General features: G+C 46.0%; 2 protein-coding genes across 5 annotated transcripts in view; one reads left to right on the plus strand and one right to left on the minus strand.

Moving 5' to 3' along the window:
- The window catches only part of CCRN4L (CCR4 carbon catabolite repression 4-like (S. cerevisiae)), a 119,208-nt gene extending 112,972 nt beyond the window's left edge, over nucleotides 1-6,236 (plus strand). The window contains exons 5-6 of the mRNA XM_012726751.1: nucleotides 5,852-5,951; nucleotides 6,046-6,236. Coding sequence (XP_012582205.1) covers nucleotides 5,852-5,951; nucleotides 6,046-6,236 — 291 coding nt within the window. The remainder of the gene's footprint in view (nucleotides 1-5,851; nucleotides 5,952-6,045) is intronic.
- Nucleotides 6,237-6,681: 445 nt separating this feature from the next.
- ELF2 (E74-like factor 2 (ets domain transcription factor)) overlaps nucleotides 6,682-25,751 on the minus strand; it is a 41,909-nt gene continuing 22,839 nt past the window's right edge. The window contains exons 3-8 of one of the 4 annotated variants that reach the window (XM_004685287.2): nucleotides 18,116-18,229; nucleotides 16,693-16,866; nucleotides 14,307-14,393; nucleotides 10,671-10,863; nucleotides 9,469-9,819; nucleotides 6,682-8,860 (exon numbers count right to left, since the gene is read on the minus strand). In XM_004685287.2, the coding sequence (XP_004685344.1) occupies nucleotides 8,233-8,860; nucleotides 9,469-9,819; nucleotides 10,671-10,863; nucleotides 14,307-14,393; nucleotides 16,693-16,866; nucleotides 18,116-18,229 (1,547 nt within the window). In that variant the 3' untranslated portion in view covers nucleotides 6,682-8,232. The remainder of the gene's footprint in view (nucleotides 8,861-9,468; nucleotides 9,820-10,670; nucleotides 10,864-14,306; nucleotides 14,394-16,692; nucleotides 16,867-18,115; nucleotides 18,230-25,751) is intronic. The other 3 variants (XM_012726969.1, XM_012726971.1, XM_012726970.1) reach the window with 3 other exon arrangements.

Consider the following 25,751-nt stretch of genomic DNA (forward strand, 5'->3'; position numbering starts at 1 on the left):
GGCCACACGCCCTGCCCAGCGGGGGCGGCCCGGGGAAGGTGTTGCCCTGGGCTGCGGCCTTGTCTTGTTCCCGCTCCCGCAGCATGACAGTTTGGTCCGTCAGGGCATTAAGGCAGCCTCGTCTTGAAGCTTCTTCAGCGTGAGGATTGTAGGTGAGGACAGCCCCGCCCGAGGCGCCATCCGTGACGGGTGCGCAAGAGCAGTTTCTCCACAGCATTTCCCGTTATTTATTTGTGCCGTTTTTGAATGTCAGCAAGATCTGCATGGCAGTATTTATTTTTTAATAACTTCATGTAAACTTAAGTAAATTATAGCATTCTAAACATTTTGAAACCATGCACAACAAGGCAGAGAGTGATTTATAGTAATTTCCTTAAAGCCTAGAAATGTTTCTACTTGGGCCCTCTGCAAGAGGATCTGTTTGGCCTGCGCAGGCTGCCGTTACTGGAGTGGAAACGTCGGGCCTCCTTGACGCAGGCTTCTGGAACAGCCCTTGCCCGACCTTGTGTCACCCATTTCTTGACGAGACTCCATGCCAGTCACGCGTCATCGCTGTCCCTGATGCCGGCCCCTGCCCAGCGCCACGGAGACCCTTCTGGCCAGAGGTGGGAAGCCGCCGGACCAGAATGCCTGTCAGTGGGCCGAGGGGGCCTTGGCCACCCAGGGGCCTGGTTCATCGTGTAGGAAGAAGAAAGGAAAAAGCTAGAAAGATAACCTGGAATTCTCTTCCGTCAGAAATGAAAGCGGTGAAGGTTAGAGAAGCTCCTCCACAGAGCCCCTCCCACGCCACCTGTTGGTGGTATATTGATAACTATTTTAATCTACGAGTTGTAAATATTTGAGATGAATAAATGGTCTTTTAAAGTTAGTGCTTTTGATGTCTTTTTTTGGTCAAAAAAGGATGGGGGAGTAGATCTTCAAATGCCATTTGTGGGGTGCGCTGGAGGCATCCAGGCCACACCTGTGAGCTCCCCCTGAAAGGCTCCTCCAAGTATTTTGCCTTGGCACCACTTTAGGGATTTATTTATTTGTGCACACAGAACTGGGGTACAGGCCAGAGGTGAGGGCTGAGAAGATTCACCAGAGACAGAGTACGGAGCAGAACCGGCAGAACCACTGAAACACACTGCTGCGGGGAGCAGTGGGGGACAGGAGAGGTCTGCCCCGCCCTGTGGGTCAGCTCCGGGGCTGGAGACAGCTTAATAGTGCCGAGAGACTTAACCCGTGCCACCAGGAAGGCCCCCCGTGTTTCACAGGACCTGGAGGCAACCTGGCAGGCTGAACAGCTGTCCTTTCAGGTGACCGCGGCTCAGGCCTGCGGAGGTGGGCATGCGGGCTGGCTGGCCTCCCCGCCCGGCCGAGGCGCAAGCGGGCAAGCTGGAGGACGAATGCGCTGTGGAACGGCGAGGCGGCCTGTCAGCCGGGAGGGCACTGAGCCCCGTGTGCCCCGGGCCACTGACGTGCGCAAGTCATGGAGCTGAAGACGAAGCCTTCAGGTTCTTCAGGGTTAGTCGTGCGGTGGCTGAACACCTGTTCCTCTGCTCACCCCACTGGAGCCTTTGGTACTCGTTTCCGGTCAGGCTAACAGCATTCTAAGCAAGCAGAAGTTTCCAGTAATTTGTAAGCCTTGGTGGGTTGCACTTGGTATTTCAGTATTTCATTTTTACTTCCTCTTAAGTCTTCCTGCGGAGACGCTTTACTCTGTGGACTGAGTGTAACCCAGAGGCGAAATGGTGCCAAATCTGTGGGTGTGTGAGCATGTCCCGTTCGTTCCTCTTATGCCACCCCTGGAGGCCGTCTGGCTCAACCTTGCTGTTAGGCCCAAACCTGGCTGTGGTCTCTCAGGCGCAACTGCAGACTGCAGGGTGGGGGGCGCTGCCGGGTTTCCCACTCCCCCTGCCGCCTTTCAGTAGCTTCCACGCTAAGGGGGTAGAGCTGACTGTGTTTAGTTCAGTAAAGCGGCACCTCTGGAGAAGCTTGTAGGTGTCTTCCAAGGTGGAGTGGCTGGAGTAAGCGGCAGCTTGACAGCAGCGGAGGCAGGATTCGAACCCAGGTCTGCCATGACCCCAGAGCACCGCTCTCGCCCCACCGTCATGTCCCCTTGGCCTGGGGTGACTACACAGGGCAGAAGCGGCACGGGGCGTCAGAGAGGGCTGCACAGGAAAAGTTGGGGCTCTTTGCCAGCGTGGTCTGCCGCGCAGCAGGGACAGGTGCAGAGCTGGGGTGCAGAGCACACCTGCCCGTGGGCCCCACTGACAATGAGTCTGCAAGAGTGTTGTAAGTTGTGAGAGCAAGCAAAGCCAGGAAAGGGGGCGCTGTGCTTACCTTAGGAGCTCGGGGGCGGGGACGAGCCTTCAGGGGGCACAGGCAGAACTGTGTTAGTAGGGTATTCCGCCCCAAGTCGGGGAGAGGCCGGGGGCGCAGCAGCTACATTTCCGAATTGCTCCTTCAGGCAGGCAGGAGGGCGGTCGGGGCCAGGGGTTCCGCCCCTTCACGCAGAGGCATCAGGCCCACTTTGTGCAGGACAGCGAGCACCTGCAGTCCAGGCGCTCGGCCCGTGTCTGGGGAGCTGTGAGGGAGGCCTGCGGGCACGGCCGCGCCTCACGGACGGCTGGAAGCTTCGCGGCTTCTCGGCAGCTGGGATCTTGGACCGTACCCGTGAACTTATCTTTTAAATGTCTCGATTTAAAACCAAACCTGGTGGCTAATTTTGACTCTTGTGTGACAGCTTATCGCGTGTACTGTGTTTCCTCTTCTGCCATCTGCCTAGCTTCCTTTCACCTGTGTGTTTTTGTTGACTTTCATTTATTCTTCCTGTGACTCACCTGGAATTCTTTCGGTAACAAGGCAGAGTGTAAACCACCCCTCCACGTGACCAGAGGCAGGCTGCAGGGTGTGGACAGCTGCGTACCGGGATGACGCCCGGGTGAGGACGGACGGACGCAGGGCTACAGAGGACATTGGCTTGGGCTTCCAGAGCCGCCAACACTTTAAAATTTAGTTGTGAGAAAGTAAGGACGACACGCCTGCTTTCAGAAGTGAACCCTGCCCCCTTTTTATGGGGCTTGGGGCTAACACTGAGGTGGGAATCAGCAGGTGAGTTGTGTTTCTAGATCTGCCGCTGATGCTCAGCTGAGGCAGAGGGGCCTGCAGCGCCTCGTCCTGCCTTGAGGCCGGCGTGGCGCTGCCCGGCTTGAGTCACACTAGCCTCAGATGACGTGGCCACTTCTAAGACTGAAGCCTTCCTCAGCAGGAAATTTGCCACTATTAAGGATGTTTAAAAGTCCCAAGAAGTCATTCAAAAGCTCTGAACAATGGTAGCACAGCCGGCAGCTTCCAGAAGTCCTCGCCCCGCGCGACAGGTGCGTGGCACGACGTGCTGCTCCCTAACACTGCAGCCTCGAGAGTGCTGAAGAAGTGTCAGGCGTGAGAGAGGGCTTTGGAATGGACAGCAAAAAGCCATCTGAAATGCCTAACAGCTGCGTCTCGAGCGGCCTCTTCCTTGAGCGTCGGGGAAGCCCACGACAGAGCCTGGCCGAGCGCTTCCCCTTCCCGGGCTGCACCTGGAGATAAGGTTGGAGACCGGTGCGGCTCCCACCACACACTCGGGGATGTAACGGGTATGGCGGGCGGCCTGGGCAGCTGCACGGTTGCATCTTCCCGCACGGTTGGTTGGTTGTTTTGCGTAGAACTGGGGTACAGGCCAGAGGTGGGGGAGGGTGAGAGGACTCCCCAGAGACAGTGGGGAGCAGAACAGGTGGACCCCCTGCTGAGGGAAGCCGCGGGGAGACTGGAGAGGTCTGCTGCACCTGTGGGTCACCCCCTGGCCAGGGTCAGCTTAGGCCGTGGCTGTGATGGTGCTGAGACAGCCCCTACGTGATGTCACCAGGGGCCTCCGCCCCGGCCCCTTCGTGATTCTTATGTGCGGCCGTTGGCAGTGTCCCAGTCAGTTCATTCTCTACACCCACAGCTCATTTGCAGTGAAGCAGTGTCTCACCTCTCATGACAAGGACCGCATTACTTCCCTGAAGACTCCTGCAAAACACGTTTTCTCAAAGCTACAGAGGGCAGCGGACAAACTCCTCATAGCTTATTAACGGTTTTGGGAGTTTGTTTTGCTGACAAGTACTTTGCATCCAACGGTCAAATTTAAGCACACCCCGGCTGTTGCCATACATGGCTTTAAGTCCTGAGCCCACAGCATCACACAGAGCTACTGAGTCCAAAACGGAGCTTTGGTGTTGAAAAAGCGGCGCAAACAAAAAAGAGTCGCACCCAGTAGGCATCCCTGCTGCGTGCGAGTTCAGAGGCCCGGCGGTGACGGAGCGAACAGTGCCGCTGTCCGTGAGACCAGAGTCCTCAGCAGGTTTTCCTGGAGGAGAGTAACAGAGCTGAAGTACTGAGGGCTCAGCACACCCAGGACACGCTTGGGGGATGGATAAAAGCTGTACGGAGGGGAGAAGCTGCTGTGAAGGTTCTAGAAGAGCGAGCTACCCCTGCCTCTCAGGAATGCTCTGTAGTGCCCCCGTAGATGTAGCAAAGGATACACTCAGTATCCCCAAAATGTCTCTGGGAGCTCACATGATTACAAGCAGGCTTCGTGTATCTGTGGGGTCACAGGCAAGCCTCTGCCGCAGGAGGCGGCCATCCGCCCCGGAACCGCCCTTTCCTTTCGGCTCTGAGGCTTTCCCTCTCGCCCTTCCTGTTGACAGTCCTTGATGCCCATGGCGGGGGGCCTTTCCCCCTGCCCCTACTCTATGGAACTGACTTTCTAGGCTTCACACTCAGTTCACGATCCGAATGGCCCACTCCCCAGCCTGAGTGGTTTCCAACTCTCTTGCAAAAATTTCTATCTCGGTATCTTGTTCACCTCTAACTCAATGATTAAAGGGAACTCGAATTTAGGTAAAAGTTTTCCAGAAAGAAGCCGAATGGTTTGATGAGGTACTGACGCCTACAGTGTTTGAGAAAATTAAATACGGCAATAGTTAAGTCCTCCCTTAACATCATAAACAGGTTCTTGGGAACTGAGTTTAAGCAAGAGGATAGATACCAAACCAGGCCACCGGATGTCGTTTCAAAGTCAGAGAGAAATTTCCTGATGGACAGTCCTGCTGTCTGTGGCCCACAGATGTCCGCGCGCATGCTCGGGGAGACGGCAATGGGCCGACCTAAAGGCATGACGTGTGCCGCAGCCATCTCAAGGAGGTGATAAAATGTGCATTTCAGCAAGCTCTCAGCTGGTACCGGGGGAGATGGACATGAGGAGCGTCGGGGAGCCGGTGCCAGACAGAGAAGCTTGGTGCCAGCAGCAAGGAAGATGGGGAGGCGCCATCCACAGGACTTGGTGCATGACTGGCGGGTGTCAGGCGCCCAGAATGGCCTTTGTTCATGTGACGACATCTACTGAGCTAGAAGGAACCGAGTGCAGATGGAGAGAGTTCAACTGGACATTCGGGAGAAGAGAGCCGGCAGTGATGTCAAGCGATCCAAGACTTGATAAGTCAAGTCCAGGCTAGCACAGCACACTGGCTGTGAAAACCACAGGCACGAGGGAGGTGAACTAATAGCAAACATGTATGAGGGGCCTTGCTAGAAATGAAGCTCTGGTTCTAAATCGTGAACATACTAGTTCATCTAATGCCTACAACTACTCTACGAGGAAGAAGAGTCCCATCAAGACTTTTGAAAAGGGCTGAGGTGCAGTGGAAAAGCAAAGGGTTGCTCAGGCTGGAAGAGAGCCAGAGAGGGCGCTGGGGAAAAGCAAGCATTGCAAGCAGCACACTGAAGCACAAGTCGGCATGGAAAACGGAGGCCTGCTTGCCGCCGCCTGCTCTCTCGGACACCTCAGGGAGAACGACTTCGAAGCCTGAGCTCAGACTGCAAGCCAGTGCAGAAAAGGACGCTGAGGAGACAAAGGGGCTACTCGGCACTGGAGGGAGACCGAGGAGGTGCGACCGCAGAGGAAAGCTGAGCACGGGCGCCTCAGGACGCAGATGCTTCGGCCAAGAGGCCGGAGCCGCGGACCAGGCCCGTGTTCTGCAGGAGTGCGCACTGGCCACTGGGTGAGGGTGTGGGCGAGCTGCGGAGCGCACCCACGGAGCCATGGCCACCAGCCGGTGGAGGCCAACAGCCACACCGCTGCGGACCTGTCAGCAGACACCGACCAGACACTGTCCAACCGCGTTTCCAGAGCTAGACCTCGAGCACTTACTCCCAGACAAGGCGAGCGGTAGCGGGCGGAGGCACGCAGGAGAACCTGCCCCGCCTACTCAGAGCCAGGTAACGTAGCTTGAGTTACTGCGAACCCGTTTCCGGGCCACGTCCCAGGGCACCTCACTCGGCGTCTCAGCAGACCGGCCTGACTCAGCAGGTCTGAGGCGGCGTGCTGCAGGCACCTGCGTGGGCGCAGCCGTGAGGTCAGCACACGAGTAGGCTGACGGGGGAAACCACAGCAGAGATGACAAGGCGGGTACGCAGAGCACAGGGACACGCTTTACGAGCTGAGAACGCGAGAGTAACTCTCAGACGGTCCAAGAAGCAAGATGTATTCCCATGAGCGTTTACTAAAAATGCCTCAGGAAAGCTAAGAGGGCAGTGATGGGAGAAAAACTGTGTCAACCTAAGTGGTTTCTGATCAAATAGACAATTAAGGCCACAAAATATTAAGTATCAGTTTATTTAAATTTCTAAAAGTTGAAAAAATAGACAGCTTTTCTTTGTAGTAGAAAGAGTACTAAGATGGAGAGTCACAGGACTTAGTCTGCTGGGAGGTGCCAGAACCCCCTTATCTGCAGAAGGGCAAGGGAGTACCCTGTTCCTGCTGACCCGTGCACAGGTCTGGCTGTGAAACAGTCTGACTTAGAGTACGTATGGCCAACATTAGAACAGCCAGTTCACTCTAAGTAGAATGTTCTAGAATTTGTGAAAGTCATCAGATAGGAAGTAGCAACACGCAGGTACCTGCCCAATGTGAATGTCGTAGAACAAAAGAAAAGTAGAATTTCTTCACACAGTAGTTGAGAAGGAGAAACAGGACCGCTTTTACTTCTAAGTAGAGCAGTATCTCTATCCTAGCTTTCCAACAGTTATAAATATCACCAGAGACCAAAACACAAGATAAATTTCATTTCTATATTTCAGAAAACCTACTTGAATACACTTTGAAACAAGAGTACAACAAAATAGAATATACTTCAAATGTTGAATATACAAACTAGTACAGTTCAAACCTGAACACTGGTACTTTCCCTCAAACTCCAACAACAAAATTAAAAAAAAAAAAAAAAAAAAGGGAAAACTCCAGGTTGCAGCGCCACCTGACAAGAATTCATGCTGAGCCTGAACACTTCCGAGTGACAGTAAAACTGAAACTGCTGCGTCTGCACAGGCGCCAGGGTGCGTGGGCGACACGGGCGTGTCCGCAAGAGGCCAGAGCCAACTGTCCATTTGTCCACATTAAGAAACTGACAGACTTAAACTACCATATAAAATGTTACATGTAAATTCTATAACAATACTGTGCTAGGTACAAGGTTTTTAAAATTTTTCTTTTAATAAAAAAGCTTTACACAAACAAGCCATTAGCTTATTTCAAGAAAGAAAACCGAAAATTTTAGTCTAAGGCCTTTGTTTTAAATCAGCTTAAGCTATATGATATATATATATATATATATATATTTATATATATAAAAAAAAGTCGCACTAGATCTTTTTTTGCTCTCCTCTTTCTGAAGCTTTTGGATCCATTCTTCAATTCACATTCTAAAATACCTATATTAGCAGTCTTCACATAGCACCAGTTAAGTGAGTTCTGTGTGAACACAGTAATAATTGCTGGTATGCATATAAAATGCATCAAAAATTGCTCTATGTAACAATGAGATCACCCATCCCAACCCCTCCCGCCGAAAACTGTAGCCTCTTACAGAACGTTAGTGTTCCAAGTCTTAGTGTAACGACTTTGTAGTGAGCTGCTTGGTCCCTCTGGTCCTCCACTGATGGGGTCACTTGTTTTCCTAGTGTAAGAGGCAGTTTTCTGTCAGCATCTCAACATGTAGTTCATTTCCCACTGAAACATGGGACAGGTAATTTATTTCCAGTAAGTCTGATTGTTTTCTCATATGCATTAAAAATGGTTTAAAGTCTTCCTTTGACTCTTCTAGTAACATCCCTTGCAGATATTTACGTCAGTACTGGCACTAGCAGTCTGGGGCCACGGCGGACTGCTGCTCATTTCTCACACGTCACCAGCCCCTCTGTTTTCATAGTCACTGGAAGGGCAATAGCAGAAGGCGCACTGACGACCACCACATGGGTCACTGTCTTATTCCCATCTGCTGGCTTTTCCTCTTGTACCAGCTGCAGAGTTTTCACATCATGTTCCTGCTTTTTGGCCACTGCCTCCGATTTAACCTCTGGCCCTTTGATGACCGCGCTGATCACCCGGGGAGGAGTCTGGCCAGAGGCCTGCTGAGCAGGCACGGAGAGTCTCATGACAGGTGTACCGTGGGCGATAGAGACGGGGGTCAGTGCTCTCACGGCCAGTGGCGTCCCCACAATGTTGATGCTTCCCGACCCCGACAGGTTGGATTTCGTCTGCAGCTGACACTGTGCGAGCTGGGTAGCAGGGATGGTGATGATTTTGGCCGGCTGCATGGTGATCTTGTCTCCACTGTCCGCGGAGGCAGGCATCACAGTAGGGATTGTCTGAATGACCACCTTTGGCGAGGTCGCTGTGGTTGGGCTAGTGCTGGTTATTAACGGCGCGGCGGCATTAACGGACTGAACTGCCACAGTTGAAATTTTCTGACCCAGTGACGTCATGACAACGGGTACTTGCATCGCCACACGGACTGTCCTAGATTAAAAAAAGAAACTGGTTGTATCTAATGCTCAGTTAGAATATCGTGAGCAAAGAGCGAACCCAAAATGGACATCAGCACCCCAAAGTTTATTGGTGTACTGATACCCTTGAACTTTAAAATATGAAACAAATCTAAAATCAACACTCGTATTAAGGTCCAGTTATAAAAATCACAAAGCCAGCTCCCTCTGGATGAGATAGCCACTTGAAGACACGAAGCATCCTGAGCCTCCTGGTAGGTGGCGCAAGGGGGTAAGCGCAGCGCCTCGAAGCTCTCCGCTGCCTCTGTCGCATGTCTGAGCCCCCGCCAGGGAATGACCCCATGGCGCTGCTCCCCTCAGCAGGGATACCAGTGGCTCCACCTGTTCTACTCCTCACTGTCTCTGGGAAACCCTTTCACTCCCGCAGCTCTTGTATGCATAAATGAATCTTCAACAAAAAAAGAAGCAAAGCAAGAAAGCCATGAGGCGTTTTCTTCAAAGTCCCTGACAACAGTGGGTACTGAGGATGTTACAGTGAAAGGGCCACGTTTTTTTCTACTGAGGAGCTTTGAGGAGCTTTCTAGGAAGTGAACACAACACCACCAGTGGACCCTCCCTTACCTTGGAGCTGCTGGTGCTGACACGGGTGCGGTGGTAGCCGGGGACCTGGAGGACGCATCGTGACCTGGGGAAGTGATATTCATAACCCGAGCTACGCCCTTCTCTGCTCTGGAGCAGTTTAGAGGAGACGAGTTTTTCCCTCCACGAACAGATGTTGCTGCTTTCAGGAGACTTTCTGCAGACAGTGACACACGTTCTAACGACTTTTCATCTGTAGCTGCTGCTAAATCCTCATTACAGGTTTCACTCTTGTCATCATCGATGACCACTATGTTTTTGGGCATATCTTTGAACTGATACACAAGCCTCTGTCCTTCGACCTTCGCCAGAATACCCCTTTGGTAATAGTATCTGTGAGGGAAAAAGCACTGACTGAGTCAGATGTGTTACCTGCCCTCCCCCCCCCAAAAGACAACCAAACCACCCCAAAAAATACCATACAGAATGGATGTTAACAGAAATACTCATTTGCTCCTGTAACAGGTAACAACAGGGAGCTCTTACAGCCCAGGTTGCTCAAAAAGCTGAGGGCTTGCACGGCACTGAGGCTGGGACCTGCTGCCCGAGTCCTAGGACCTCAAGCTGCTGCAAAGTTGTAAGCTCATTCTCTTAGTCACTTAGTGATACTGTAAAAGCTGATCATTCCTGAAGATTATAAAAACAAGCTATGCAAAGTGAGGCATTATCTAAGCCACACTTGAGAGGTTCTTCTGTGGGGTACATGATCTCTGCCACACCAACTACACATTCCCTTACGAGCACCATCAGTCAGAGAAGCCGTGTTCATCACAACATCTGCAGGTGTCTCAAAACTGGTCAGAAAATGCTCATGTCAAGACAAGTCCATTAAAATAAATTCCCGGGACAACTGAGATGGAAAAGGGCACGAGATGTAAAAATAAATTACTAAATAAAGTCCGCAGGAACTTTTTCAAAAACCAAGTTAACCACCTGGAAACTATATTTTGTTTGGGTTTGATTTTCCACTTAAGTACAAAAATTCATATTCTGCAAAAATGGATTTTCCTGACTAAGATATTAAATATCTAGACAAAATTCTCTCCAAATCCAAGAAACTCCTCTAGACTACCCCCAAAACTAAAAGTTACAATAAATAATTTTAACAGATTCTCTTTAAACAGCTCATACACAATATAAAGTATTAAGTTTTGTTTGGAAACTGAGCTCTCTTATGTTCTTACCTCAAAGCTCGTCCCATAGTTTCGTAATTCATGTCTGGTTTGTTCTTATGCTTTCCCCAAAGCTTAGAAACAGCCTTTGAATCCACAAGCTTGAATATGCCTTTTTCTCTCTGAGTCCATTTAATATACCGAGGACAAGTATTTTTATCTTGAAGTAGATCTAAAAGAAACTCCCACAAATAGGTTGTGTTTCCTTTGAAAATAATGATAGATATTGATTAGAAAAGAATGAAATATTTAATTATGCTGGGTAAATAATGAAATATTTAATTATTTCCCACCCCCCTGGTGTCACAAGGGGTCAAGTGTCAGCACTATAAAGCTGTTCAGAGCCACTGCAGCCTGAGTTTGATCGCCACCCCGGAGGTGACCCACATGGCATGGCAGGCCTCTCCTGTCAACTTGCTGCTCCCCTCAGCAGTGAATTTCAGTGGACCCACCTGCTCTGCTCCCCACTGTCTCTAGTGATCCCTCTCACCTTCTCATACCTCTGGCCTACACCACAGCTCTTGTATGTGTAAATAAAATTAAAAAAAAAAAAATTTTTTTCCATTGGGGAAACATAAATATACCTCAGCTTAACTATATCAACAATCACTTGCGTAGCATCAAGTTGTGTTGTCTGGTAAATAACCTATCTCACTGTAACATGAAAATCAAAAACAGCTTGTCTGCTGTTTATAAAGTTAGTGTCCTACTGCATGCTCCCAGCTATGGTTTTAATGTAATAGAGATCCTGGAGTCTGTACTAGCTCACACATTATTTATCACCCTATCCCAGATTCTGAGTCCAGGAAAGTCCAAGGTGAAACCTAAATTTAACAATCAAATTTATTCATTCACAACTTTGTAATAAAAAAAAATTTATTCATTCACATAGATTTAAGTCCCAATAAGATAAATTTGCACCTCTAAGTTTATTAAATAAAGCCCCAAAGAATTTAACTTTCAAGTATCAGTCTAAAAGGGTCTTTTTTGCAGCAACACTTCTTTGATTAACTCACAGGCACAAATTCTGAGGACTAGGTCTTACGAACGTGCAAATACGAGAAAGTCTCCTATCATCCTCCTCTGGACCGCTAGTCAATTTCAATTTTGTATCAATGAAAGCTACCACCACTAAAAGCAGTTATTTTAAAAACTGCTAACCCTGTTCTAGGGAACATACTCAGTACCACAGAAGTTAACAGGAGAACACTTTCATAACACATGAACATAAGAGGGCTGGGCTTGGAGAGGCTGAGGAGGCTCCCCAGGGAGTGATCGAGAGCCCCTAGTAAACAGCCATCCAAGACAGGACTCTCACAGATAAGAATTCCCCGAGAAAGGCGAAGTTTCAATTGCCTGACTGAAAAGCGTACAGTGAACTCCCTAAAAAGAACCTAGTCATTCCTAAGTATTCATCAAATGTTAAACTACATAAAACATTTGCTCACATTACAGTAAAACTTAACAATGAGGAAAAGTTCCTGCAACTCTATGATTTGACAATTTAGCTGGGAAAGAGTACAGGGCAAGTTAAACAATACAAGAAATAAAAAGTTGAAACATTATACATTATCACAACTCAATATATAGTTATATTCTAAAGAAGAAAAGAATATTAAAAGAATATTAATCTGGGATTTCAGGAACAAAAAATAAAGTGAACGTTAAGACATCCTGACATGTTCAGAGTTGACAAAGGTGGGATCTGGACAGGGAAGCCAAGAAACTTAATCCCAAAAAGGGAGAAAGTGTCCCTGCTCCCTCCGGAAGCGGGGAGAGAGCGCAGCTGGCAGGGGTTATAGGACAAGCAGGCTTTGAAGGAACTGTTGTCTTTTATTCCTTCAAAAGCCTGCAAGAGCAGAGGTTGCTACCACTCACAGATAGCCAGAGAAGAACCCTGAGACGAGACCGGAACATACAAGGGCCCAGAGTCGCCAGGGTCATCTCTAGGCTCCAACTCACTGTTCCTTTATATCCTCAAGCCCCGAGACAAATTGCTGGCTACACGAGACCTCAGGGTACAAAACTCTGAAACCAAGCAGCTATTACTCAACCTAAAGGCGGGCACCTCGTTTTCACCCTGACTTCCCCGAAATGTGAATACATTTATTTGCCCACAGGTGAGTCCAGCATGCTTCCCTTGACCTAGAAAAGGTTGCCCTCAGTGTTTCATTTCCACGTCTGAAGCCCCACTGAACCACCAATACCTAAAATCTCCTGCTGGTTTAAACCATGCACAACCTTCACTCCATCACTGTTTACGACCAGGATACTATCAACGCTATTGAGTAAACACAGGACAGAGAGCAGCGAGTCCACGCCCAAGTTCTGTACAGTACAATGCCATGCTCACTGTGGGGAGCGGAGCGCCTCACCGACACACGCTGACCGCCACTCCGCCGCAGCACCTTCCCCTAAGTTAGTCTTTAGAACAGTGTTTCTGGTTTTAAGGAAGCAGAAATCAGACGGGGCAGCCCTCATCACACACTGCTCACCAAGCTCATGAGGCAGAAATAAATACTGAGTGGATTTTTAATCCAGGTGTGGCCAATAACTTTATGACATTGTAACACGTTGCCTCAAATTTTGCTACAAATTTTTCTTCCTTGTTAAGCAAAAATGTTTTTTGAGCACCAGAAACCCAGACACACCAGTGATAATGTAATCACTCAAAAAACAGTGACTGTATATTTATAATTTAGTGTCTAGTCTCTACTATTATGGAAGTTTTAAATATAAATTGAGCGATAAAACCAGTGTTAAAAATGTAAAGTGACCACAGACAGACAAGAAACCTTTAATAAGTATCCCAAATTTGACAAAACTGAATTATAAGCTCCTGAATAAGTAGGAGTTGACTGTAACTAGATTATTTTGGGCTAAATAACAAAATTCTTAGCAGGTTTACTAGAAAACTTTTTTTTACGGACTTCATTATTGTATGTCAGACTTCCTAATGCGGATAGAATGAACTTGAATATATTAATCCAAAACATATTCAAGTATTAAATAACTGGCCTGAACATTCATTCACAGAAGTGGTAAATGGCTGCTGTCAGATTATCAGAACGCTCAAAAGCCACTATTTTAAAAAGCACCTGAAGCCAATGCCCGCAGCGGAGAGGACAGGGCAGGGAGGGCAGGCTGCTGCACAAGGACTGACCGCTACTTCTGTCTAGAGGGAATTCGTGAAGACACACACGCGTTCTAAAACCAAGCCACGGTATGACCCACATGGCTGCAACCTGCTGACTTGCCTTAAATTCTTGCATAGCTTCTGTCAGTTAAGACACTAACTGGCAGAAATAAGTCTTCTTTGTAAGCTTCTTCCAACTCTAGGGGCCCTGTAAGAACCTGCGCCATCACACACCGCCCCAGGAGGATGGGTCCGGAACACGCACACAGGCTGCTCCTGGGCACTTTCCCGGACTCAATGCCCACAGTACCGCCAGTGCAATATGCACTGGGCATGGACAGTCTGAAGAAGCTCCCCAGGGAGTGATCGAGAGCCCCTGGTGAACAACGATCCCAAGACAGGACCCTCACATATACATGGATGAGAAAGAATTCCCTTAGAAAGGCAAATCTGTTTCCTTCACCTGACTGAAAATGTCATCTCGCCTCCAAAATAGCCCTCTCCCCAATTACCTTTTCCTTCTCTGGGCTTCTTCTTTATACCTAATTCTGGAGACCCATTGGAAATTGGTGATTGCTGGGTCTTTGGTTTACGGCCAACTGAAAAAATAAGATATCAAAATCATACACTGAATACAGGAAAAATAATAAAAGCACAACTAGCAGACTCTTGGGTAACACACTACTCATGAAACTGGATGCTAGCTTGCAGTGTGATATACTCGAGGTATGTTTAAAATTTTTTTTCTGCATACAGATGCGGGGTGGTGAGGCACAGATGCAGAGGTGGTGAGAGGTATCACCAGAGACAAAGTGGGGAGCAGAATAGGCAGACTGATGGAAATACACTGCTGAGGGGAGCAGCGGGCAGATCAGGAGTGGTCTGCTGCGCCATGTGGGTCAGCTCCCTGGATGGGGATCGAACTCGCACTGCAGCAGCTTTGGAGAGCTTCATAGTGCTGTGCTTTAACCTGTTGCAACCCCCCAGGGAGAGCCTAAAAAGTTCTTTTTAAAACAAGTATTAAGGGTTCCCTGGTGGCACAGTGAGTTAAAATATCAGCACTGTGAAGCTGTCTGCAGCCGCTGCAACATGACTTTGTTCCCTGGCCAGGGAGGGACCCCAGGGCGCAGCAGCCCTCTCCCATCTTCCGCTGCTCCCTCAGCAATGGATTTCAGTGGACCCGCTTGTTCTGCTCCCCACTCTGTCTCTGGTGAATCCTCTCACCCTGCCCCCCTGCACCTCTGGCCTGCACCCCAATTCTTGTATGCATCAATTAATCTTTAACAAAAATAAAAACAGCATTAAAAGCACATCTGCAGTTTCACATCACAGCAGTTATTTGGTGGTAATGTCTGTGTGCATGCAAGTCAGGCACTGCAGAATCTACTATGGTCAGAGCCGCCAACTGTGAACCTTTTCTAACAGCGAGGCAACGGAAACAATTTCTAGTACAACTTTCTGCTTGTTGTTCTACAGAACTGCTAGGGAAAAATTCACCTGCCTATTAAAGAGGATCTGAAAATCTGCAAAGTCCTTTGAGCGCAAATGAGGAAAAGTGAAATCTGCTTTCAGACACTCCACCGCTCTGGCTGAGCCAATCAATTAACCAGAATTTTAAGCATAAATTTTCATTCATTACCTCAATGTGCAGGTATCTTGTCAGGCTAATAAAAATCTTCTGAATAATCATTTCACGTCTATAAAGGTGCCTTTCCTTTGTTTCTCCGTTCTGCTGTAAGGCATGTATTCCCAAACAACAGCATGGAGACAACCAGGCAGCGAGAGCCAGACTTCCGTACACAAAAGGAGACAACGTCTGAAATGAACTGTGCTCAGCCCTGCACACTGGTGGATGGATGTGGGCAGGTAAGGGAACGTTATTTTCTCATAAAGCAGCATTCGCCAAATCAATATTCCTTAAAAAACAGGTTGCCCCTCAGGGAAAGAAGGGTTCTGTGGTAAAATTAACTTTTAGAGGACAGCATGGTGCATCTCCTGTTGGAGATGCAGAATGCACATTGCAAACCTATTAAAAGCTTTGAAAATGCGTAGGCTCAGCTTGTTTCATCTTTGATTCACACAGGAAAAGGACCCACTCGCTGCCTGTCTCCTCCAGCTACTGAATACACGCTAGAGCCGTGCATCTCACCCAGGACCAAGTGCGGAGGCTTCAGCAACAGGAATAAGTGGAAAGGCTCTTCACCCACTGGTGAGTGAAGGCCACACAGAGGGCGCTACTGGCAAACCTCAGTGTTCCAGCACAGCAGGCCCAGGGAAGTGAGTAATGTGGGCTTCTTACTGCCCACACAGTGCGAAAGCTAAGATTATGAAAAAGAGAATGGCTTTTTTTTAAAGATTTTTTTGTTCATTCATACATGCATGCATACATGCACGCATACAGAACTGGGGTACAAGCCAGAGGTGCAGAGGCAGTGAGAGGATTCACCAGAGACAGAGTGGGGAGCAGAGATTGATGAAGAGCAGCAGGCAGGTCAGGAGAGGTCTGCTGCGTCATGTGGGTCACCTCCGGGGCTGGGAGTTCAACTTGCACTGAAGTGGCTGCGATAGCTTGCAGTGCTGTGCCCCCAGGGAGGGCCCTAAAGTAACTTTTAAACAGCTAAAAGGACCAGAAAGCAAATACGCAGTGACTAACTGCTTCTGTGCGCCCAATGCCTGTTACCAGTTTCTGGCGACTAGTTTTAGAGCTCAAGTACTAACTCCCTACAACAGTATGAACTTGCTAAAATGCAAAATTGAAATCTCAACTTAGTGATTCTGTGAGAATAATCTAGGTAAGACCGCATCAAGCATATCCTTCCCATGTCCCCTGAGGGGAAAAATGACAGCAAAAAATACAGCAGCACCTGCTTCTACAGAGACACACAAAACACACTCTACCTTTCTTCCTTTTCACTGGTTCATGGCTATCAGGTGATGTAGGGATAGGAGAAGTATCCATTGGTTCGGACTCTTCCGTTGACACCTCCACTACAGTTTCCGTGATGACATCTGGCCTCATAGCAGCATGGATAAATTCTGGAGTTGATACACAAGGAGGGACAAACACTTCCACTATAAAAAAAAGTTGAGAAATTAAAACTTCCCACCCCAACTAATGCTTCTTAATGAGGACAGTTCAGTATTTAGTAGACATGAGGTTCATTAAGAATTCACACAGCAAGAAAAGAGCTTGTAGTTAATTTGCTGAATATGCAATATGCTCTAAAGTAAAGAAATAGATGCAAAGAAAACCGACTTGAAGGAAACGTTAGTCGTCTGGGTAAGACAGTGACCATGAGTGGTCACCCCCGATTCCTCATACTTCCGGACACTACCAAGCTCATCTCAGAAGACTGGGCTACTCTGACATGAGTCTATTATTAAGAGTGAGTTCATTAGTAATTACTCCCTTCCACATACCCACAATTATTCTTTACCTGGTAATAAAGGCACAATGTAGAAATGATAAAACAATATAAGCATGCAATGAAAAGCAAGCATGTCCTTCAGTTTAAACAGGAAAAAAAAAACCCGGGCATTACGATCCAGTGAATATATTTTTCAACATTTAAAATCTCACATAATAGAAGAGACCTGATATTTTTGGCCATTAGAATAGCACACAATGTTGCTCCACCTTCCGGCCAGTTTACAGGACTGATTAGGACATTAGTAAGGGATACTTAATAGTTACTATCATGGGATAATACACTGAGCCAATATGCCCCGACTTCCTTCTCGTACCTGTACATAATACAAGGGATTCCTAGTCTCATCAAAAAGGGTGGTTGTTCTTAGTATTTATTGTAAACCCCTTGAGGAGGGTTAATCTTACTGTATTAAGTCAAATTACCATTTGGACAGTCAAGTGAAAGCAGGACAAGTCAAAATTAGGACAAACTCTCGGTGGCAGACTTAAAGAAAGAAGCGGACCGTGGAAGGAAAACGCGCTGCCTGGAAGTGTGGGCGCATGGTGGGCACTGGCTCCTCTCTCCACCAGACAGCTCTGCAGGGTTACTGTGACAGTGGCCCAGAGTCCGCTGTTCTCCATCTACCCTTCTCTGAAGGCCTACAAAGGTTCCATCTACCCAGGAAATTAAAGGAGACAGACAGTCCGTCCATAGTTGGCATCTTCTCTATCATCTGTTATGGGAAGTATTCAAAGTACAGGAACTTGGCAAATACCAATCAAATAATTGCTATCCCAGGAATTCATGTGTAATAGACCTTGACCATAACAATAATCCAAAAGAATAAAATTCATTCTAGATATATGAAGTGAAGCAACAGTGTTTAACATGCAAGAGAACAGTTCACATACCAGGACTTCTCGACTCCCTCAAGCAGGTTGGAGACTCCATATGAAGCAGGGCTTCGGCGGCCTCGATCGTCTTATCTGTACAGTGAGCATTACTGCCATGAACTGATGCTTCCACTGGGGGAAAACAAGCACTACTCAATTAAAAATGCACCATGTGAGAGGATCCATCAGAAACAAGTACCTTAACATACAAGAAAAAGTTCGTGTAAATGACTCTAAATAAGTCACTGATAATACATGTCCACATTAGTTTACAGATCTATTATCAATACTTTATGAGTATTGATTATAAAGCAACTTATTGAATTTGACTGGAGAGAACTAAGAAATTTCTGAATCTTATCCAAAGGAAAACAAAGACCCTTGAAATCTGAACCCCGTATCAACTTTAGGCCAAAAGTAACTGAGTAAGAGGGGAAGGACAGTTCTGTAGATTAGCAATCGCTGATGGATTATGTACTATGATACAGCGCCTCTAAAATCAATGCACCACCCGAGAAGATCCATCAGACACACATTTCTCAGTTACCTTCATTAATTCAGTTCTTACAGACCCTTTGGTTGAGTTCATTAGCTTTAGCATGGAAGCACTGAGGAACACTTCACAATAAATGCCTCCTTGCTCTCTCCTTTAGGACCTCATTGGCCATCACTGAGCTTCACCTCAGTGAAGACAGCTTTACAAGTGTTTCCATAAGGGTTCCTTTTCTAATACTACCCCCCTTTTCTAAACTTCTGGCTAATTACTTTATGCTCTGCTGATTAAACTACTTGTGAACCAGGACATCAGCAGTCTGAGCTTTCCATACTGGGTTCTAATCGCTGCCATTTACATTTTCTATCATTCTAAGCCAGTGACATAATTTCATGTAAGCCTCAATTTCCTCTCCCACAAAACAGGAATATTAATTACTTCATATGGTGCAAAGTAATCCCCATACAGAAAGTCCGCACAGTGTCTGGCATAGGGAACAATTCAGTAAATGGGGATCACCTATTATACCTGTGAGACTCCTTCAGGTGGAGGAGAGGGAGTGTCTCTGACACACATTTTTCATATAGTAGGCATGTAAATACCTCTTATGTACTGAAGCTAAGGACAGCCCAGTCACAAGAACATCAGTGATTCAAGCACAGGCTTCTTATCTTAGCAATATATTAATTTCACATCCAACTTAAAGTACTTAAGATTTCACTCGTTAAGAGGCTCAGAAATAAGATCTAATTTGATACATTTCCTCAAGAAGTCCTCTCTAGAAGGAAATATTTATACATATTTCCTAAAGCCACATTACACATTCACAAGTTCCACACACTAAACATATAAACGTTTTTTCAGCTGTGCCCAGGAAACTCTCAACTGAAAAGCAAAAATTCCCATGGTCCCAAAAGTCACCAAAGAAACGTCAATGCCTCAACCTTGACCACCAGCCACTTGGAGAACATTCATAAAAGTCCCAGTGACGCCGCACCACCTGTTGCTCATCATCCACACGCTCTGCAAGGTACCGGTCTCTCCAGTTGCTCTTTCCATTTATGGAAATCTGCTCAAAGCTAACTGGTTCCAGAGAGGCAGCCAAACCTCTAAGTAAATCTATCTTTAGGTGACCCTGCTTACTCTTTATCTGCAGCTTCACTGAAGCAAAGGATTCAGTCTGTTTAATTCAACTTTAAGAAACTTAGTAAAAATAAAATACATCCTCTTCAAGCGTTTTTTCCTAAAGTACCTCCTATAATACTCACATACACTAAAGAACCTGGAGAGCAAACTCTCAGGTTTTTAAATTTGATTCCAGAAATGTCGTTCTCTTTAAAGTCTGACTTGTGTTGCAATTTAGCTGTTGTCTTAAGCGCTATTAATAAACCGTCCTGGATAAACTAAATCCTCCTGTAATTGTATTAAGATATCCTAAAACTCCACTGAATCAAAGTCACAGCTTCCACGGCCATGGTGTCTAGTACTTGATAATGGAATTGCCCAGTTATATAGTATACTGCCCTGAATGTTTACCAGTTTGAGGTACATTTTCTTAACTATGGTTTTATGTTAGGTCAGTGGAAATTATTTCTTAAGTCTAGTTCCTTGTTTTTATTTCTGCCCTCCGCCTCTCCTCTTTCCCCAATTTAACATATTTCCCAGAATACATGGGCAAAGTAAAACACCAAGAAGGTTTGGAAAGAAAATCTACTTGCTCATATTTTAAGTTAGGTTGAGACTACTCCCCAGAACATCCAAGACTCGCTGTGCAGCCCACAAATGGCCGCTGTGCACCTACCACGGACAAACTGCTCTGCTCCCACACGTACAGGTTGTCCCACCGTATCACATCTTTACCAGTATTTCAGAGAGCCACACCATTCAAAACTAAGTTACTCTGTAAAAGCTAGCAGGATGCTAGAAGTGCTGCATTTTTTTTGGTTGCTTACTAATTTGACTCTTTATCGTTCTTATGTACTAACTAAAATAACCCTAGCACAATCAAACACATGCACATCTAAGGAGCTCAGTTATCAATTTACGGGGATACCACCATGACAGTTTCCAAGACAGTGAGCTCTTTTTATTTTTTCCTTTTGTTGACACTGGTCAACAAGTGATTTTTGATAACAGGAGTTTAAGAAATCATTCTTGCATTCAAGTTTCTGTAACCATTTAAAACTTTCAATATGTTGCTCAGATCAGTAATTCAAAGACACCTAAAATTAAATTCCCCACAACTAAGATAAATCAGAATCTGACTGGGTGAATACAATCAAAGCAGACAGAATATGAGCAAGAGGAAAAATTCTTTTCTCAAATTAAAATTCTATTTACTGATAACTGTCTAATGAAACTTATGGGAGAAAAAATAAGCAACTCATTTTGAAAACAAACAATGAAGCTAGTCTGGCAGATGGGTGCTGTTGGTCAGTCCTCCCTGAATAAATTATCAAAGAAATCTGAAAGCAATTTTAATCACAATACCAACAATTTAATTTGCTTATGCTTGCCCTCACTACTAGTCAGTCCTCTTGTTCCATTTCTAGCTTTCTAATCAACTGGTATTTGTATGGCAGCCTATTCCAGACTCACTCAACAGCTGTTACAAAATACCAAACTTGGTAATTAAGTCTGACAAGAGACATACCACTAAGCTTTGCAGAAGCGAATGCTGGCAATCCATCTAGCTCATAATAATATTCTTCAAATCAAAAATAAAATTCAACCTGAGCACAGTGGGATGGGGCAATCCGTAAACTCTTCAACAGGTGATGGTGGGAAGAGCAAGGCCACGGCTTGTGGCCACAAGGTCATCGCAGCTACCTCGCCTGCCTCACCACCACTTGGCTGCTAGTGCCCACAGCTGCAACACGCCGAGAAGTGAATGAAGGCTACAAAGGGGTGCAAAGAAAAGGGAGGAAAACGTAGAGGTCCGGGACATCCCACTTGTACCTCTTCTCCTTGCCTTTCTAAACAGTACTGTCAAGTTGTGAAGTATGAAAAGGGAACTAAAATTAATCTCAAAAGCAGAGCTACTCCATAAAAGGCTGTCAGTCACACATAGTCTTTCCATTTCCAGCAACCACAATTTTAAAAAGCAGCAGAGGATGCCATGAGCCCCTCTGGGGTTGGGAGGGTGGGGGATGCCAGCCAGGTGATGGACACCAGCACAACCTTAAGAATTCGGGCTTGCGCTGAGGCTGACTTCACTACAGCCAGTCGCTCCAGTCAAACTGTTTAAAGGATCATACCTTGCATTTAACCCAGCATATCTGAAACACTGTCATTTCGGCATGTAATCTAATCACTAGTTCCCCACCGCTTCACTGTTTAGTTAATGAAAATCAAGTAAAATTTAAAATTTGGTGGCTATCCAACAGCCGCAAGTAGTTAATGGCTAGAATACACCTGAACTCCTCTCAAACTGTTTTGGTCAAAAGACCCTTTTGCACTCAGATTACTGAGATTGCAACAAGATTCTATAAGCCATATGTATCCTATTTGCAATTAAAATTAAGAAAACTTTAAAACATTTAATTCACTGAGGAAAACTTAGTAAGTAGCTTTGTTTTACATCTCTGCAAAATTTTAATAGTTGGTAGAAACAGGTGGTTTCTCATATTTGCTTCTTCATCCAATCTGTGGTAATATTAAATCATGTAGTCTCAAGAAAACTCTGAACACTTGTGGAGGTGAGAAATAATGTCTTGACACTGTTGTGAGTTCATAGAAGTTCTGAAAGTCTTGGGACTCCTAGAACCCCAAATCAGAGACTTTAGTTTAAGAACAGCAGCTATACTTTATTATCAAATATAATCAGTAACAAGTTTTATCCTCGTTTATATCAGCTTCTAAACATAAACATCAGTGTGTAGATGAAAAATGATAAAGGATTTTAAATGCTTTTCATAAATACGTCTGTAGATTCCTTAGAACAGCTAGGTCAGACATAACAGAAGGAGTTTAACTGTGAACACTCTTTGCCTGCCCTTCACCACCAACTAAATTTGTTTCTAAAGGAACTTGTTTTAATGTTAAATTATTCCGCTTGCACACTGTTATTTTTTAACTCCTTTCCTATGTAAATTTTAGTTTTAATGTAGTAAGTTCTAAAGAGTAACTTCTTAAACAGCTTTTCAAAGAAATTTTTGGAATGCCATCCTCCCCACTTTATTTCAGCATTTCATCTTTTAGCATCCTGCCAAACATTTTTCATATTAATCTTTTTCAGGTACCTGTGTCAGATATTCCAATTTATACTAAATCAGAAAGCTCTCCAAATTCAAGTTTCACCATTGTGAAATCTTCTTTGACAAACTAAGCAGATATTTTTCCAGTAAAAATACTTAGGCTACATTAAAAAAAAAAAGTCTGCCCTCCTTCCTTCCCACATTTAATAACGGCATTAAAGTAGACCAAAATTTCTAGTGACCCAATTTCTTAATTTTCAAATTTTTCATTACCTACACAAACAAGAAAAGTAGTCAAGGAAAATGTACCTGAGAATAACGTGTACACGGTATTATACACATACCCACAATGTTCACAAACAATACTTTCATGTGAGTATTACAAATGCTTGACATTCACTTTTCCTGTAAGTTATATACACTAGAAATTACCCAGTTATTAAACTGTATTACTCAACAAAGTCTTATTCAACAAAGACATGGCATCAAATTTGGCACCAAAGATTGACTAAAAGAAATTTACCTTCCAATCGCGTAATGATCTTACACTCACTCACACAGCATAAAGTGAAAAATCCAACAGCCTCGTTTTCCACTAAGCACTTCTCAGTATCTTAACATACTGAAGCTGTATAAGTTATTAAAGATCATCTATTCCACCCTGTGCTCTCACAGAAAGTGCAGCTTTAAGAGAGGTGAAGTCAACACCAAGGCCAGCTGAGTGACAGCTTGGATGGAGACCCTCATCTCCAGACTTCAGGGTCAAGGCTTTCTCAGACAGCAGGTTGTCAGAGGAGGTTTCATCTAATAGGTTAAGTCTACCACAAAAGTATTTCATACGTTAAAATGAACTTGATGTCTTATAACAAATAAGTTTATTCCATACTTAAAACTCCTCTGACAGCATACATTATGAGCTGAACCTGGAGCTAAAAGCTCAATTTGGTAGTTAAGCCTCTAGAAGAACAAAATAAAAGCAAAAGTGACTACCTACTAGTATCTTTACATGTAGCAATTAGCTAGGCAAACTTTTTAGAAACAAGTTATGTTAATGTTAACTGAAAACTAAGCTCCTCTTCAAGTTTTCCTTAATATCATTCTACATTAATCATTAACTCATTAGAGCAACCACTGAGTCATATTAACAATAACATTGTATATATTTTCACCTGTCTCCTTAATTAGACTATAAAACCTCTGTGAGGGAGAGTTATGTCTCTGACATTCAAGGGGATAAAAAAGATAAGCTATTTGACAAATACAAACTTTACTAACATTACTTTCCCCCGTCACTGGAAACTGACAGCAATAAAAATTTAATTTGTGATTCTTCACCGCCCAGGCCACCTTTTAACTCACAGGTAAACTTTGGGCAAATTAACAAGCCTATCTCAATTGTCATTTTAAAATAGGCTTAGAAAGCGCGCTTAGGGGTTACATGAACATGGCTGAGAAAATATGAAAACAATTACATGTAAAACGTGCTCTTTCCAAAACATTAAATCGTGAAGGAAATGTCCATTGGAAAGTTTTGTATATCCTAGAAAAAAGTAATAAAGATGGAGTGAGGCATTTATTTTAAAGCCCTTATCAAAAGGAGGGGAAAGTTTTGTTTTTTCAAACTACATATCCGTGGGAAGCAGAGTGTAGGTCACGTGCAGTTTTACTGGTATCTCCAAAGCTTATGAAAAACACTTTCCATTAGCTAAACTACGCCCCCTCACCTTTACACCATTTTTAAACATTCTGACTGCAGGAGCTAGTCAAAGATCTCAGTATTTTCACAACCACTGGAAACGTTTCTTGAAATGTACATGTTCAATGCTCACACAGACCCAAACAATTTCAAGCACTGCTGGTACCAATTACAGGAAGTCAAGTACTCCAGCCTCGATTCACATTACGTTATTAGTGAGCTTAACAGACACAAAGGAACCAAAAGTTGTGCCATTCCACCCCTTGCTCCTTGCTCACTCACTCGAGTTCTTGCACTGAACAGAATACAACTGTCAAGTGTGTTATAATCCCTTACTCCATAAACTGGTTTTACTTTGAGACCTTTGAAATGTGTAGTACTAGATCTTACGGAATAGTGAGTTACGTGTTCACACTACAAAAGTGTGTGTGTGAACCTGAAGTCTTTCTGTTCCGTCTAGAGGTACGCGTGCGTTTATGACTTCTCCCGACGGACCTGAGTCTGTGTAAAAACAATGGATGGAAAACGGAGGCAAGACCTTTCCCAACAGCATTCCTCTGTGGAGAACAGTTACCATCTTCCCACTCCCGTCGATGACGATTACGACGGGGGCCAGGAACACGTAGGCTTATTACGAAGGCAAAAAGCTTGCCAGCCCCGCTCCGTCGAGCCGGGGCCCTCAAGGAGCAGTCTGCAGCGAAGTAAAGCTGCTTTTTCCCTGTAACTTAAGTCGGTGCCCTTCCGCTGCAGCAGTGGCGCTGCACATCCCCCACCCCCGCGGCCACTTCCGTGTTTACACTCCTCTTCCCTCCAATTCCATGCGTACATTGTCAGCTCCACTCCCGCCCAGCCCTCATTGGCCCGCCGCGGGCCCGCAGTCCCGCCCCCCGCAATCAACGTTCTTATTTGGAATCTCGGGCCGAGCAGATTGGAACCCGCCGCCTGTCAATCCCGCGCGTTCTGTCCTCTCCGCGGCGCTTCCGCCCGGGTGGGAGGTGGGGGGGAGGGGAGAGAGGGGCCAGGCCGAGCAGAGACGGCCCGGGGCCGCGGCTCGCCCCGCCGCCCCCCGCCGCCGCGGTCACCGCGCCTACAAAAAGGCACCTTCTCCGCGCCCCCCGCGCCGGCGGACACGACACCGTCCATGTCCTTCCCGTTCGACCCCCTAAAAACGCAGCCCACGAGGGCAGGGGCGCACACCTAGTTCTCCACAGACACCCACTAACGCCCCCGGGAGGCGCCCTCCGCCGCCCGCCCGCCCGCCCGCCGAGC

This window comes from Condylura cristata, unplaced genomic scaffold (assembly GCF_000260355.1).
Source record: "Condylura cristata isolate star-nosed mole 26May11 unplaced genomic scaffold, ConCri1.0 scaffold00018, whole genome shotgun sequence".
NCBI classification, from domain to species: domain Eukaryota; kingdom Metazoa; phylum Chordata; class Mammalia; order Eulipotyphla; family Talpidae; genus Condylura; species Condylura cristata.